The sequence below is a fragment of the Brienomyrus brachyistius genome, chromosome 4 (genome assembly GCF_023856365.1).
Source record: "Brienomyrus brachyistius isolate T26 chromosome 4, BBRACH_0.4, whole genome shotgun sequence".
NCBI lineage: Eukaryota > Metazoa > Chordata > Actinopteri > Osteoglossiformes > Mormyridae > Brienomyrus > Brienomyrus brachyistius.
The window spans coordinates 21,891,174-21,907,579 of NC_064536.1; the positions used below are offsets into that span (position 1 = coordinate 21,891,174).

General features: G+C 47.9%; 1 protein-coding gene across 6 annotated transcripts in view; it reads right to left on the reverse strand.

The window, feature by feature from the left end:
• Nucleotides 1-3,238: 3,238 nt before the first annotated feature.
• The window catches only part of LOC125740677 (uncharacterized), a 140,601-nt gene continuing 127,433 nt past the window's right edge, over nt 3,239-16,406 (reverse strand). For 4 of the 6 annotated variants that reach the window (XM_049012151.1, XM_049012152.1, XM_049012155.1 and 1 more), the window contains 5 exons: nt 8,135-8,348; nt 5,546-5,598; nt 4,797-4,921; nt 3,677-3,773; nt 3,239-3,481 (listed from right to left, as the gene is read on the reverse strand). In XM_049012151.1, coding sequence (XP_048868108.1) covers nt 4,846-4,921; nt 5,546-5,598; nt 8,135-8,348 — 343 coding nt within the window. In that variant the 3' untranslated portion in view covers nt 3,239-3,481; nt 3,677-3,773; nt 4,797-4,845. Of the gene's footprint in view, nt 3,482-3,676; nt 3,774-4,796; nt 4,922-5,545; nt 5,599-8,134; nt 8,349-16,406 lie in introns of those variants that run through there. The other 2 variants (XM_049012153.1, XM_049012156.1) reach the window with 2 other exon arrangements.

Genomic DNA, 16,406 nt, shown 5'->3' on the forward strand with positions numbered 1-16,406 from the left:
CTTCCACTGCCTCATGTGCTGTGTTGCCTAGGATTGGCTCCGAGCCCCTTGAGGCCGTCTGCTGGATAAGTGGCTGGAGGACAGAGTATGAGAAATATCTTCAGAAACCTCTTGTGTAATGAGTCTGATCTTTTGCTGGACATGCCGATCTGTGCCAGAGAGACGAAGATCAGGGGCTGCTGTTGGACCACTGGAGAGAGTTCGGGAACTCAAGTCACTGTGAGTAAAACATAAAGGAAACTAATGTACCATCTCGCAGTGCTGGAATTTACTCTGGGGGGGGAGGGGGGCAGGTTTTCTAGGCCATTCATAAGTCTGCTGTGCTCACAGCAGGGGAGTGATTATGGGGAAAGGTGATGTTGGTTGGGAGGGGCAAGGTATCAAGCCCCTCCCCCCACCTCGGTCTTGCTGGGCCCCCGCTCCTAATTCAACCTGAGCCAAAGTCCCCCCCCCCCCATGCCGCTGCAGGGGCTGACACAGATCGATGGGTCACTCGCCAATGTTTAATTTCATATATTAAAATAGAAAAAAATAAATCTGTAGGCTACTTTAAAATAATTAGATGTTTCTGCCTTGGTTAACAGCGAATTAGAAATGTTTGGATTAAGGTAGATGCATTAAACTAATTAGGCTTGAGGGATGATTCAGGACATTATGCAGTTTAATTGATTCACTTCCTCTCCACACAGGCAGAGCTGAGTGCCGGGATTTCACTGCTTACGTGACGGAGCTGTGACGAGGTCACGTGATCTCGTGGCTTTACCAATCCTGTGATATGCCGATCCTGATAATGCCCCTTAGGGAAAAATTCCCTGTTAAGCGGATGGATTCTGACAGAAATATAGGTAGAAATTTTGGGCCCCCTGCCAAAGTGTCACCTCGGGGGTGGGGGGGGGGTGCTGCCACTTGGACTGCCACTTTCAATCGGAAGAAATGCGGGTTCCCCAGGGTGGAACTCGCAGAACTGGGGTATAATGATCCAAGTACATTTCATATTCAGCGGCCCATGTAAAGTGCAGAGCCCCCTGAATCTGCCGGGGGGTCCGTGATGCCCCTGGATGTTGATGTGAGACTGCAGCACAGGGTAGATGTCACCATGGTATATGCCATTGTGGACTTCAAGCAACTTAATGAGTTATTTTGTTCGGGCTGTAAGGTCTGTGAAGATAAATGATGGTAGGTATTAGCAAAGAGGTGTATGATCATGTTTCTTTAGAGCTTGTGCTGTATTGTGTTACACAAGAATTGTTTTTTTTTTTTTTTATAATTTTTATTTAATTAGAATTTTTTTAAATTATTGCAGCGTCGGTCAATAAACACTCCCTATGTAACCACAAGGGGGAGACAAAATTCCAAAACCACAGGGTTTTAAAACAAGCTTCTTCCCCTTTTACAATTGGTTGCACATCACTGGTACACTAGTATTGAGTAGATTAGTGTAGTGATGGTCATGTAACACTGCAGCGGGGTGTGTGTGCGTTCGCCCCCCCCTCCCTCCAGATGATACCTCAGTATACTTTGCTGTTCGGTCTATGTCTTAGCAATCAATCTGTCGATCTCGTTTGACCAGCTGGCGCCCACTGGGTTAGTGATGCTCTATTTTATCAATGCCCAGTAACTTTGCTGAACGTGTTTTTCATTAAATGTCATATTTAAACTCTAGATTCTTATTGGCAATAGTTGTGACTCTTAGGATAATGGAAACCTTTTATTTACAGATCTGCACAAGAATGTTGGCAGTTGAGCAGGAAACCTACCTCCTTTAGCCAAAGGCTCAGTCAGATGTGAGTGTATAGCACTGGGCTCCCGGCCGTAAGCGACCCTGTTTGCTGCCTGTCGTCTGTACTTAGCAACTTGTACCCCTTGTGTGAGTGGGGGGGGGGGTTGGGGGGGCGTGCTGCTGCCGCCCTGGAATCAGGTACTCCAAACTTGCCACATGGCATATTGAATTGTACACTTAGGCAAATTACCTCACCCATTCCAAACTGCCTGGAGATGTGTTTTGGGGTCAGGAGCAGAGGGGGGTCAGGCTGGGGTTGGAGATGCAGAGTCAGGTGTGTCACCTTTCAGAATAAAATGTTTTTAATGCGGCTTAATGCACTGTACGGTTGTACCTGTAGCCTCCTGTTTTAAACGGATTCACAAGACTAAAAGTCTAACAATGAGATTTTCTGCTCTGAGCTTCCAGCGCGGATTCTGATCTTAGTCCTCATAGGTTCAGCTAGTAGCGCTGAAACCTCAGCCTGCCTCACTTTTACTCCAGTAAGTAGTTTTTCAAACGAGTTGGCAGCTGGCCAATCAGACTGCTCCCCTGCCCCTTTTCAGCTGAAACGAGGAGTGACGTGTTCGTCACGCGCGGACTTGGCTCCCCCTCAGCAGTGCCGTCTCTGAACACTCATAACCTGGGATTTCCCTCACCTCAGTATCCCTGTCAGCACACGGACCCAGGGCTGAGCCTGAGGTTGATCCCTCCCACCCCTGTCAATCAGCCAGCTCTCATTGGTCCATGAGTACGGATTTTCATGCTCTGCACCTAGGACCACAAAGCAAGTGACTGGCTCTGCGTGTGTGTGAAACAGTGAGGCTGAGTGTAACTGTTTCTAAACTGAGGAACTGAGGGTTGTCTTGTATTTTCAAAATGAAGGCAAATCTGTGCCCACTTTCGCAAACCGTGAACAAGATGAGCTGAATTTAATATTCCTGAAGTCGCGTATTAAATCATGCCTGCAGAATACCATACGGTTTGTCTGTAGTCTCTTGTAAATGCTCTGTACCAGTTTTTGTGCTGTTCCAGGCGCACTGAGGAGGAGTGAGAGTCACACAAGCTGGACGCAGGACGGTGCACTTAGAGGTAATTCGCAGATGGCTGCTTCATAGGCTGTTACCTAACCAGCAATTCTAGGTCGTTAATACACTGGTCGTCATGTTCAGGTCCAGAGGGTCCCTTTAGTTGTGCAGTCGGCACATCCCTGCTTCAGTACCCAGCATTTCCGACGCCGCGTACGACCGAGGAGCCAGGGAGGTGGGAGCTGGATACAGCAGCTGGCCGCTGGTGTTTGGTACCATGGCGGTTATGAGCCTTTGGGTCCAGTAACCAGTAACACGCAAACCGCTGTGGGGAAGTGAACACGCAACCAATCAAACACCTGCCCACCCGTGGCACATCTCATAAAACAGAATTGCCTTTTTTTGGGTGGGGGAAATAACAGGGAAGATTTTAAAAGCATTGGTACCCAAATTGCTTTAGTATGTTTTATTACATGGGCAACATTCCAACAGTGGACTATAGGGTACAGGGCCCATTCACCCAACTGCACCCCTTTATTGTGCAAAAGGCTGTGTGGCACCAATCTGTTTAAGACTGTCCCTTTGACATCATTGGCGGAATTGGGTTTCTGGTGGGAGGCTCGGCAGTACTGGTGGCCATCGGTTGTGGAATTTCATACAGCGAGCTGGGGGAGCGATGAGAGTCAGCGGATCCCTGGGCAAGGAGGAGAGAAGTACGATTCATCTAGTGCAGTGGAGCTATGTAATTTACACTCGACTTCCCTATCGCCCCCCTCCCAAACAGGCCATAGAGGGTGAGCTTGTCTCCAGGACCACTGGGAGCCCCTGATCAGCCTGCCATACTTCAGCCCAGACGAAAACCCCCTCCCAGCAGGCTTGGCTCACTTACCCTTCTGGGCCACCTGCACTGCCTGCCGAGTCCAGCTTGGTCCATCTACAGTCAGCTCAAACGGCTCGTGTAGAGAAGCGGGGAAAGGCCTGCACTGCTGAGAGGATAAGAGTCACAAACACAACACTGTGTAACTTCATCACCTTGTAAGTTCCTCCAAGGACCCTCCCCCCCCTGCCCCCCCCAGCTTATTTTTAAAAATAAGCACCCAAGGAGAGAGCCTTGCCATTTAAGTCATTAATGCCCGTGAAAAGTAGGAGATGCCAAACGCTCTCCTCCAAAGACACGTCTGACGGTGAATCAGGCAGTCTTCCTGCCAACGCCCCCCCCCCGAGTGAATAATCATCACCGTTTGCACCTCTTAGGGCTGGTTTTACTGACACTCACAACACATACATGTGCACATCATGGCCGCCGCGCATTTTCTGCGTTCATTCCACGCGTCGTCGGTGCAGCTACGTGAGGAGTTAATGCGACGTACACGCGAGATGCAGCGTCACCGAAAACTGGGGTGGCAGTGCGGTCACCTTTTGTCATGGGACTATGTGTTTATATGCGGTAGTTAGTATTAAGCTAACATCTGTTTTGTTAAGAATGAATATCGCGAGTACCATTGTGTCTCTCTGTGTACAGCGTCTTTAAAATTTACTGGAGCAGTGGTTAGAATACAGAGAATGCTGCAGCGATATTAAAGAATTAGCAAGGTGACTGCCGTGGAGAGAGCGAGCAAAATGATTTCATGTCACAACCGAGAAGCGTCCAGCTGCAGACGCCTGTAGAGTTGAGCTCCACAGGAAACACGTGACCTCAACTCTGTGTTACACCGAATAGACCCTGACCTTAACCTTAACCTTAACCCTAACCGGAGCTCCACTTTACGTCCTTAAAGATCACGTGTTTCCTGTGGAGGTGACGTATTTCCGGTGGAGCTCCACTCTACAGGCGTCTGCAGCTAGACCCTCTTGTCACAACCTCGTACAAAAAGTAGATCAAGATGGTTTTCTCGCCCCGCCCCCTGGTGGTCATGTCCTTTAATCTTCCAGATAGTTTACATCTATCTAAATTTCAATATAGCTGCTGCTTGGGATGGCTCCTGTGAGGTGATGCGCTCCTTACTTACAGGAGGCGTTCAGATGAGCCATCGATCCGCCTTCTCCTCCGCAGCGAGGTCATACAGCTGCCGGTCCTCTCGAGCCCCGGATCGGGATCACCGAGACGGCCTGATGCGACAGCTTTGGAGGTGATCTGTGGGGACAAGCGAAATAAAGGGAGAATGAATGATCGGATCGGCCCGAAGAATCCTAGAGGCCAGTCACGATGCGGCATCGCAGGCACTGCCCTTCAGGGTCCAGACTGAGCCGAAGCCCATGGTGGAATGATGACACGCTGTGTATTCCAGAGTCTTTCATCATGCACTTGTTTTCGCGCTAATCCTTCATATTCTAATGTTTGGGAATGAAAAGTCAGGAGTGCTTGTCATCATAAGTATGTGTTCCTTACTACCGTTTTTTTGGTGGGGGAGGGCGGGGTGGGGGTTCAGAGATACATTGTATAGTTTAGTGATGGAAAGGTTATGCATTCACACCAAAGTCCGTCCTTAATGTCCACTGCTGTGTAAAAAGTCTGCTATATACAGAACTCCCATCATAGGCAATAAAACTCGTCTAGTGAACAGGATAAGATCAAACTCAGTTCCATTCCTAAGTACCAAATTAAAATATCATAACGGGGCCGGGGCATTGGAGCACGGTGGGTATATGCTGGGGAATAGGGGCACACATGCTGGGTGGTGGGTCGGGGGAATTCCCATATGCCAAGCAATGGGTACATAACGGGGGGGGTAGGGCCGATATTTTCACTTATACTTACCTGCTGTGGCCTACGGTGGGACAAGATGAACCTCCTAAGAGCTTGAAAAGTCTCTGCATGAAAAAGGGAAATAAAAACAAAAATATTACAATGGAGAAAAAAACTGAAACTTAAGATGCAGACTTGATTCCCCAAGACGCACCCCAAGGATTAGGAAGCTATCAACGCCCCCCCCAGTACTGCTCGGCTGATTTTCTCACATTGCACAGGCTCCCTGCAAGTCTGTACAGTTCAGGGACGATTCCCTCGTCAATCTGGTCTGCTAGACAGCACCGCGGACATACAATTAAAATACGTAAAGCCCTCTCACAGGCAACACGTAGCTGCTCGTTACGGCTGCATGATTGATGGGGGGGGGGGGACAGCTGCGTGTGCATTAACCTTGTACAGTTAGGCATGTTCTTGGACAAAAATGATGAGAAGCTTTTTGGGGGGGGGGGGGGATAAAAATATTTTGTATTCAATTAACATTTTGTTACCAAGGAAACCACTATATCACAATATTAGAAGTAATGCATCTGTCGTGTCTTACGAAGATAACTGTGGTTAAACATTTAGGAGATACAGAGAAATACTGTGTATTCATGGTAAAACGGCTTGGCTGAACCTGAAGACATGTAACGTGGTTAGAGTGGAGATGAGGCTGGTGCAGCTTTGTAACAGCAGCACTCTTGCACCTGCTCATTCATTAAAAGGGAACCTCGAATAATTTACAACAATAAAATTTCTACTGCTGTACGTCACCTTCTACATAAGCAGATTTTAATTGTTTTTAGAGGGCTAAACAGAAAATGCTGAGAAAGTGACGGACTGAACAAGTTTACAAAAGGGGGGAAATGAACAATGAAATCGCAGCCGTCAGGTAAAACCAGACATCGGGCAGTTTAGCTCATAGGGATTAACAAGAGGGAGGTGGGGTCATCATGCAAGTTGTAGGTGAGGGGTCATAACAGACCCCAGAAGGAGGGGGGGTGTCCACAGAAGGCCTGGGCTGCAAAGTCACAGTCTCCAATGATCACTTTTGTGACTATGCAACTGGGCGCATATTACTAGCTGCAATATCACAAAAATGACACTGGCAACTGCTGATTAGCAGGCAAAAAAAAATGAAAAAGGAGAGAATGGGAAATGGCATGCTCTCTCGGCTGTGTCTGCTGTTGGTAAACACGGCGTGTACGGCAGGAGCTGGGGGTGCGGGTCGCGCTCTAAACGGTGTCACGTCCCGCTCTAATCAACCGTTAGCTTGCCGGTCTCTCTTTATAGACGGATGTTGTTGTGCTGCCCTGGAAAACCAGCTGATTAGATGCATCGACATGAAACGCGGAGGAGAAATGGCTCTCCGGAAGCCGGCGACCCTTGTGTGCGTCTGCGTGTCGGGGCGTGGGGGGGACTGGGTGACACATAGCGCTAAAGTCAACAACCAGATAGGAATAAAAGGAAAACGAAATACGACGTAGAAGAGGAGCGGAGGGTAATGTAAGCTGCCCGGAGCCAAAGAGGAGCAGGCCCCTCCCCCATGCCCCCCGAGCTCCAAGGCCTCCTTACGCATGCTCCTCCTCATCACCCAGGAGCACGGCACATCCCCGCCGATTCATCTGCCAGGGGTGGCCTCCTCCCAAGGGCAGCCCTCAAAGAGCTGGCTGTCCGTCGGACACACATACGAATGACAGACGGCCCAGTTTGTCACCGTGTTCTCAACTTTTTTTTTCCAGCTTTAGAAAAAAGGAAGATATTGAGCGGGGGGTGGCTGAAAACGCATTCATTTGGTTTTCAAAATAATGACCAAACAGTCAGGGGCCTGGAATACCTTTGTTAACTATATGAAATGTTTAACTTTGGAAAAAATATTATTTGAATTCACTTCCTCTCCATTTCCCCAGAAGGCCCGCAGTAGCCTTTGGACAAACGTGCACCAAAATGAACCCCCTCCCCCCGAGGGTCTGCTCTATCTTTGCATCACAGAGAGTTTGTATGAAAGAGCGTTTTATTTCTAATTAGATGCCTGTGTTAAGGGCTGTCGAGCAGCACGAACAGTTAATTTGCTCTGTAGTCTGACAGGGATGAGAGTCAGGAGGAGCGGATTTTTAGGAGGTCCAGGGCTCATTAAACACACACACACACACACACACACACAGAGACACACACACAAACACATGTAGGGTATACCTATCCTTATGGGGCCCGCTCATTCACTTCTATGGGAAGAATGCTAACGCTAACTATGACAACCTTAACCCCCACCCTGCCCTAACCATAACCATAAGTAACCAAGCAAAATACAAGAGTTTTTGCATTTTTAGTTTTTTCATAGCAGTCACTGATTTTTATAAAATACAGTTTTCCCTTATGGGGACCAGGAAACCGGTCCCCATAAGGAAAAAAAAAACGGATATTTATCATGTTATGGGGACATTGTGTCCCCATAAGGATAGGTATACCCGCTCACACACACACACACACAGACAGACCGGCAGACACACATCCCATTCGCCAAATGAAAGAACACACCAATGGACAACCTGATCCGTATTCACCCGTAAAAACCCAACACACTGGGGGGCCTCACAAAACAACAGCCAGCACCCTTACTGTTGGAATTGTAGGTGGGCTCCGGATCTTTCCGACGTGTGCTGGTTGTACTGCAGCGCTAAGTAACAGCGCCTGTTCCATTCGTCCGCAGGTGGCTTTGGGTAGCAGCTCTGCACCAGTCCTCACAGCAAATGTACCCCAGAGAGGTCTGTCTTGGAGGACGTCCTCCTGCCCGGATTCTCCAGCGGAGCTGTGACCATCACGACATTGCCTCCTGCAGGGATGGGGGGAGAGAGATGAGCTGCTCTTAGGGCATCCATTCCCACTGTATGGGATGTAGCTAGAGGGCAAAGGGGGACAATGGGGAGGCAACCACAGGAATGCAGCCACATTTAAATGCCATCAGAAACAAATTAACTAATGAATAAACAAATAATCAATAAAAACAAACGCAATCTACTCTGTTAACACACAGCTCTGAGAGCAGCTGCTGGTTCATCAGAGGGCTGGTAACTGTGACCTACTCTGGCCGCTACGAAGATCATAACTAACATTATCTTTCAGCAAGCAGGATACAAGCCCAGACATTCAAAGGGAAATGAGTCATTCTGTGCGACTCAGGCATGGCTATGCTCCCTAAGTCAGCACAGACATCAGTGGGACATTGGTCACCGTTAAGTCACCGTCCACGGGACTTTTCCAGAAAATTCACTCCTTTCTACCCGTACACCCTCCCTCCCCATGACAGTTCCCACCCAGGTGGCACTGAACTCATTGTTCCCTCAGCAAAATACCCACAACGGCCCAGTCCATTTAATCCCCAAACTGCGCGTGGCGCATGTGGGAGGCGATGGCCCACCGAGGTCGTTACCGAAATGAAGAATAATACTCGCTTTACGACGGCAATAAAAACGCAATGGCCTTCGCCATAAACTAATCATGTCGGCTCTTAGGACTCTATCTAGCGGGAAAATTACGGGCGGCGCGTGTCGGGAGTGGAGTGGAACGCGGACGCCGATGAGAGCCTGCCTGTACTGCTGCCTCACGGATCCTAGATCCGAAAATGGGGGAAAATGGACAACTGAACGTTCCTGGGAGACGGCATAATTAAATGGAACTTCGACAAATGTTTTGCCGAAATAATTTCCTTAATGTATTTCTACGGACAGTTTTTTTTCCTTTTAAATGATCACAGCGTGTGATTAATAGCCTCTGAATACACTGACCACTTTCAGTACTATCACTGTAACACGTTGAAAAGTGTGCTGATCGCTCCCACTGATGTCTAACCCCACAATATCCGCCTAACATGGACACAGACATCGTCTGTTTCCCATGCCGAAAAACAGGGACACCTTCAAAATAAAAGTTCTGTACCTTTTTTAAGCTTCTTTAATTTATTGTTGCTTGACAAACACTTAACGCAACTGACGATCATTGTGAAATACCACGGTTCGCCCCGATTGTTTTTGATTGCGGTTGAAGCATTTCATATTGAAATGAATGTAAAAATGTAATACTGTAATTAAACGCTGAAAGGGGACCACACAGTCAGTGTGTGAGAATAAAAAGGTGGGGGGAACAAGAGAAGGGATAGAGGATGATGTCATGCTGCGTGCGTTGGGGGGGGGGGGCGGGTGGTGTGTCACAGAAGCCTACCCAGAATGCAACAGATGCCTGGCGGTGGTGGAGACGGGCTTTGCGGTGGATCGTCTTTGTATCCTTTAAAAACATCCCTCCCCCGATGAATTTTGGAAGCCTCCACTGATAGTGTGCAACACAGAGATCATCTGTCCACGTTTTCATTATCCAATGTTAAAACACAGCCTTGGAATGAACTCCCCTTTGTTTCCAGCAGACAATGCATTCACTGCCTAGAAATCCAAAGCGATTGGCCCTAATGGCCATCCAGACTGAAGAAGTGAGCGAATCCACGGCGAATTTGAAAAGTATTACGGCTTATAAATCAGACCGAATGAAGCAAAGCGGCCGCTGAAAGGCGTGGCCCGGGCACTGACCCCCCCAGCTGTGGTCCTTCTTACATGCAGCTTCAAACCGGCTTTGTTCCCATTTCCTTTGACTCAAACGGCCACTGTCGTACATTTCAGCAAGATGCCAAGGCTCACCCCCCCCATCCCAAACTCCTGAAAAACTCACCAAGGACAAAGGTTGTGGAGAGTCCGCTGAAGCATTCTTTGTCTCCCTTTGTATTGATTTCAAAGGGAAAAACTGACAAGAAGGTCCCATGTTGGCATTTACACTGGACCCCTAACAACTTGGAAGGGGTCATGAACAGCTGTCAATCCAGAAAGTCATGTGACTTAACGGCAGTCCGAGAATCCGTCTGTAATACAGGCACTACGGGTTTAAATGTCTACACAGGTACACGGGATTCACACTCACCAGTACAACTGTAAATATACTTTGAAGTACTGCATATCGGTATTCAGTGGTCCTAACCGAGATGTTAGCCCCTGGGCAAAAGGTTGGCTTTAAAACTAGCACTCTCTTCAAACTCCCTCAGAAGATGCATTTTGAGTGTGTCCAAGCAGCTCTAAAGACTGGCTACCTACCCTACAATCGCTAACCTCGAGCGGGGTCGTTTGTTACAACAGACGCTTCTGTCCAAAGCATCCAAAATGAGGAAAGCTTGGGGTAAGGCAGCAGGGTCTGCCATCACCCAGCACTGCTGAAAGCACTTACAGTTATGGGCTTTTGTTAAGGGCGCAACAGCAATAGGATTACTCTGCCGACCATGGGGTTCAAACCCATAACCTACTGGGCACAGACCGTTCCCTAATGCATAGAGCTACACAATACCCCCAACTGATGAGCTACAGTATCACTGTAGTTGTGTTTGAGGCTCCTCCAACCACATATGGCTCACAGGTTTTCACAGCTGGGTGCATGAAAGACAGGAGCTCCCGGCCACTAATATGAGACAGGGGCCCCACCCAGGAGTAACATAAGCATTCTGTTTTCTCCTTGATCAATAAATCAGGAGGAGATACCTTGGAGAAAAGGCACATGACTGGCATGGTGAATGCCACATGGTGCATGCTGGGAAATCCCTCAAACCCTAAAAATCCAGTCATCCAATTGCTTCACAGCAGCCTTAGGGCAAATGTGACCATCTGAGAGGCAATGCTGTGAATCGATGTCAGGCAATCAGCTGCATCTCCTTGACGACCAGATTTTCCTGGGGCCATGCAGTGATTCATCACCATCAAAAGGTGGCGGCAGGTGGGGATCCTTCCCGTCGGGAAGTCAAACAAGTGAAGCGGTGTTTCACCTTCCATTACTTCAGCGAGCTGCTTTCTTCATTTGCATTGTGAGGAAGTGGAATTCTAATAAGCTGTGAGACACACCCTGCGATCCGTACAGGGTTAACGAGATTGAGAATTGCTGGGCTCGGAAGCCGGCCGGTCCGCGGTGCGCTTGCAGTGTGGGTACATCCAATCAGCCCCCTGCCACATGTGGTGGGCTGATGACACAGAGGACACTTGCTGGCTCACGTAGGGCCACCATGCACACGATTAACCAAGTGAGGGACTGGTCAAGGTACTGGAGAAACGTTAACAACCATTTGTAGTGTTAGGCTGACCTGTGCAGCAGGGGCCAATGATTAAGGACTCAGACTCGCATAAGGATGATCGCTGGCTGAAACCCCCAAACCGACTCTACTTTCAGTCTGTACTGTAGGTTTGCTTTATATATTACCAGATAAAATGGTGCCAGGCTGTAGGAGGAGAAAAAAAATGACCCGTTTGAAGGGTAACAAATTACCGTCACCAGTCTCGTGACGCGCAGATCCATTAGGGTTTGAGTTGGTGGTTCTGTTTTACGGGCAGCAGAGCAACACCAAGTACAGCGCAGAAAGTGAATGACATTTATACTTATTACAATGTAAATGGACGCCATTGTTCAGAAACACTAATTATTGCCCAAACCAATTCAACTCAAGGCAATTATAAGGGAGAGACAGATAAATCATTGGCTTGTGCACATAAAATTGCCTTTAATAGTCCCCCCTTTCTTTAATGAACTGAAATATTAAAAAGCTTAAATTAGCTCTGGCTTAGACAGAAGATTAGCTGAGAGTTAAAAGGTGTAATCGCTTTCAGGAGCAGGAGTAGGCACACGGTCGCCAGGCTAAGTCTGGCAACCCATGGGGACGGACCACAATTGATAAACAGGAGCAAAGACTGATGGGAATTATTACTGCCGCTCAATGCGCCTCTTCAGCCAGCTTGATAAAGCCCCAGGGCCAGGCTCAAGGTCATGCTTCTGTACTTCTGCCCCTCCCCAGGGGGGTGATGCTTCCTTCTCAGGGACGCTGGAGGTGGGGGCTAGCCTGTAGCCACTATCCTGTGGCGTAGAATGGCTCAAGGACGCAGGCGGCAAGGATGCTAATTATCAAGAATCGCTCTGTGAATACCGAGAATGCAGCAGAGCTACAGAAATGGCCAAGGCTTACACAACCGTGTCTCAAAGAGGAACAATAATAATACAAGTTTTCTGAGCACTGGTGGCCCGGAATCTCAGGAGCTCGGAATTCTTCAGCTGGACCTGGCTGAGGATTCCCGCAGAGGGAGCTGATTTCATGCCGGCGACGCTAAAATCATCATAAAATGCTTCTCAGCACAGAGCTGCAAGAAGAAGAGCAGGATGGATAGTTACACAAGTCCTGTGGATAAAGACGGCCTCCGGTGCGATACGCACCACCCACAGGGGTGAATCACGCAGGCGAATGTGTCTAACTTCAACCTCTTCCCGGGTTAATTCTGCTCATTTATCTTCATGGTGGATAATACCATCAACGTTGACTCTACGCAGATTCAAACAGAGTTATGCTATAATAACTGAGGGCTAAAATTACAGTTGCTCTCCTGAGATCTGAGCTTGAAGTCTTTTGGTCAAAAGCACCGTTCACTTGACCATCAAGCCACTGGATGAGTCTCATCAACAAATTCCATCGTAATGACAAGTTGATGGCTGAGGTAGGTACTTCTGTAGGAAGCTAAGCTTGATCCCGCTGGCTGGTTTGGAGATCTGATGACTATGTCACTAGCAATATGCTGCTGCGAGAAGATTTCACGGAGAAGAGTCACGTATTTCACCAAAGCTTCATGACCTTACCAAAGACCACTCTGTCTGACGCCTACGCAGTCAAGCATCAGCCTGAGCCCAACAAACCTCATCTAGTCTTCCAGAAAGCACCAAGTACAGGCCATCTCCGAGCTATCTGTTCCCCCAAATCTGCCTATCTGCAGCCCCCAATCCTCTGACACAGAAAGTGGAGGCGTCCTTCACACAACCCCTCCCACCCCCGACCCCCAAAAAACTCAGGGGGGAGGGGTGGGGAGAGACTATTTACTTCAGGATGATTATCTTGAGACATAATGAAGAGCGAGAACAAACGTTGACAGACATAATTATGGAAATGTAGCTCTGTGCAGGCAGGCAGGCAGCAGCTCCTGGTACAGTAATTACCGACCTTTTCATCCGCCTGCTCCTGCCTCCGTCATGGCTGCTCTTTATCCTGTCTGCTATTAATATTGGCGGCATGGGGGTGGGGGTGGGCGGGGGGGGGTCTGTTATTTCTTTGTTTCATCTTAACGGTGCCAATGAAAATCGACGCGCACACGTCTTGCAGGACACGCCGGGTGCATCGCGAATGGCGGGACAAAAGGAGCCCCTAACCCCCCCCCCCCCCCGGATTAGGAGAGCCTCAGGAGGATGTCAAACGGGCCGATTCCTGCATGTCTGTTGCCGGTTCTACAGAAACCCGATTTGCCTTTTTCCATGTCAGATAACCTGTCAGAAGTGCCATCAAAACCGACTGCTGACGCTGCCACTGCTGGCCCCAAGCTCTGGTCATGCAGATTAAAGGCCCACGATGGCAACATAAACAATTTTATTTAACTTCCCCGCGCACATCCAACGGCAGGTAATCCACGTATGATACCTGCTATTCAGATTAACGGTATAAGAAGAAATACAATTTATTTCATCGGGCGTTTTACACTTTTATGTAAAAAAAACAACAAGAAGGGAATGGAAGGTGCAGCTTGGTATTAAATCCCAGCCCGTCTCTGCGATCTTCATATTTGAAATGCATAGTATTCTGTTCTTTTAATGGATTTCCTCTCTATCAGCCCCGGGGGAAATCATAAATCGCATTTATTTCCCCATGTTAAAACAAAAAAAAAGGAAAACAAACAGAAAGCCAGCTCCGCTGGAAAGGAAGCGTTACGAGATCCGTTTCTCTGATTTTATTTTCTGAGTTTGTTTTTCGGCACACGGGCAAATATACTTAGGACATGGGGAGTTGGGGCTGAGTCCAGCCCAGGATGACAGAAGTCGAAGCTAGCTGCTTCTCACCAGGTCTGAAAACAGCAGTGAACAGACTAGTGGCTTGTATCACAAATCGGGATTTATTGGTTAGCTGGATAGCTTGCCAGATTTAAGGTACCCCAGGTTAAAGGGACTTTATCTTTGTTCACTTACATATAGTCCAGACTGCCTTAAATCTGACAAGTTATCCAGCTACCCCAAACATCCAGTTTCGTGGTACAGGCTCCAGAATCTTGTATAATGTAAAATGGCATGCAGTAAAAGGAGATTGCACTTCACACAGGCTCGGTGCCCCCGCCTTTTGAAGAGGGAGGCCATTTTGTGGACAGAAGCTTCGGCCTTGATGCGATCTGAAGTGGCCCTCTCGCTTTCCTCCTCCAGAGGTATTGCGGTGCCATCATCTGAAGGAGGCACGGATCGGCGCCTGAACGGACCCTCTCTGTGCTCATCAGCCCGGGAGATTGAGCTTTAATTTTCTTTCCTCCAGAGCCCCATTGTGAGGCCGGCACATGCATGCGTAGCTGCCAGGCCCCTATCAGTCTGAGCCTCATTTAAGGTTTGCTTTTAACTTTCCAGAAAAGCTTGATTTTGGGGATGTGAAGGACTAGGCTCATTTTAAGGTAACAATGCAGAGAAAACAACGACCAGAGGGAATAAGACCTTTTAAGAAACATATATGGATTTAAAATTAACATTATTCTAGCTGGTCAACAAGTAATACATATGTTGTTTGTAGTCACTGACAGATTTTGTTTCATGAAGACCTGCCTTGAAGATAAAATACATAACAAGAGAAAAGAAAAGAAAGAGAAATAAATAAAAGCGTAGCTTTAAGTTTAGCAGATGACACGACTGCGCCTCAATGCTGCGGCGATCAGATGGAATGTGCAGCAAATGCGGAGAAGGGGAGCGGCGCAGACCGCCGACATACTGCTGACGTCTCACGCTACTGATGAGAAACGTTTTAGTGGCCGAATCGTGCTGCTATTTTACTTTATGAAAGAGGGGAGATCAACCTGCGGGTCACACTGCAGGCAGGCTTTGGATGTGGCGGCCTTCGGTTCAGGAGTCGAGTGCAATTTATACAAAGCGAACATGCATTAAACTCCAGGTGTAAAAGGTGTAACAAGATATAAAAAGACCAGCCACCAGCCCCAGGGATCGGTGAAAGACAGGGCACTGGCTTTATGCTCACAACAGTACAGACCAGACTTATTTCTGCAAAAAGAAACTTTGGAAAACAGGATACAGTATCCGTCAAGAGCATCTGCAGAATGAAAAGCTGTATATCAATCAGAATCAAAATACTCTAAAAATCTTTTTTTTTGCGTGTGACAAATAACAGCATTAGCATTCTAACTGTAATGAATAACCTAAAACCTTTACGTCTAAAGTAAATTAAATAGCATGCAATTAAGACTTCACCCGTTTATGCTCCTGGGCATTTCAGCAAGGCGGCACTGGTGTGATCCCTGTCTGCCCCCCGGCTGCTCGTGACCCTGTATCAGGGCCATGGAAGTGGGAAAAAGGGGAAACCTGATATTGTACGCTATTTAAGGACAAAACGAAGAAAGAAAAAGAAGGTCTTAATCAGCCGCCCAATCAATGCAACTGTTACACCACCTACTGGCCCCGGTGCATAAAAAAGCAAAAATATTCTAATTACAAAAACTTCCTATGATGCAGCTTGCGCTGCCTGTCGGTTTGACTGAGTGCTCAGAACCTGGAAAGCAGGAATCTGTCCTATTTCTTATCAACTTTAGGACGGCAGGTGAATTATGGAAGGGAAAAAAAAATCAATGAAATCCAGCAGTTAATTGGTTTGACCCCCCTCACTCCTGCACCTTTTGTCAAAATCAGTTCATAATTAAAAAATATACATACATCAATTAAGGCCAAGGCGCCCACAGGAGAGGGGGATTGTAGACGGACGGACAATTAGCCTTTCAGGAATAACACACACATCACGCACTGG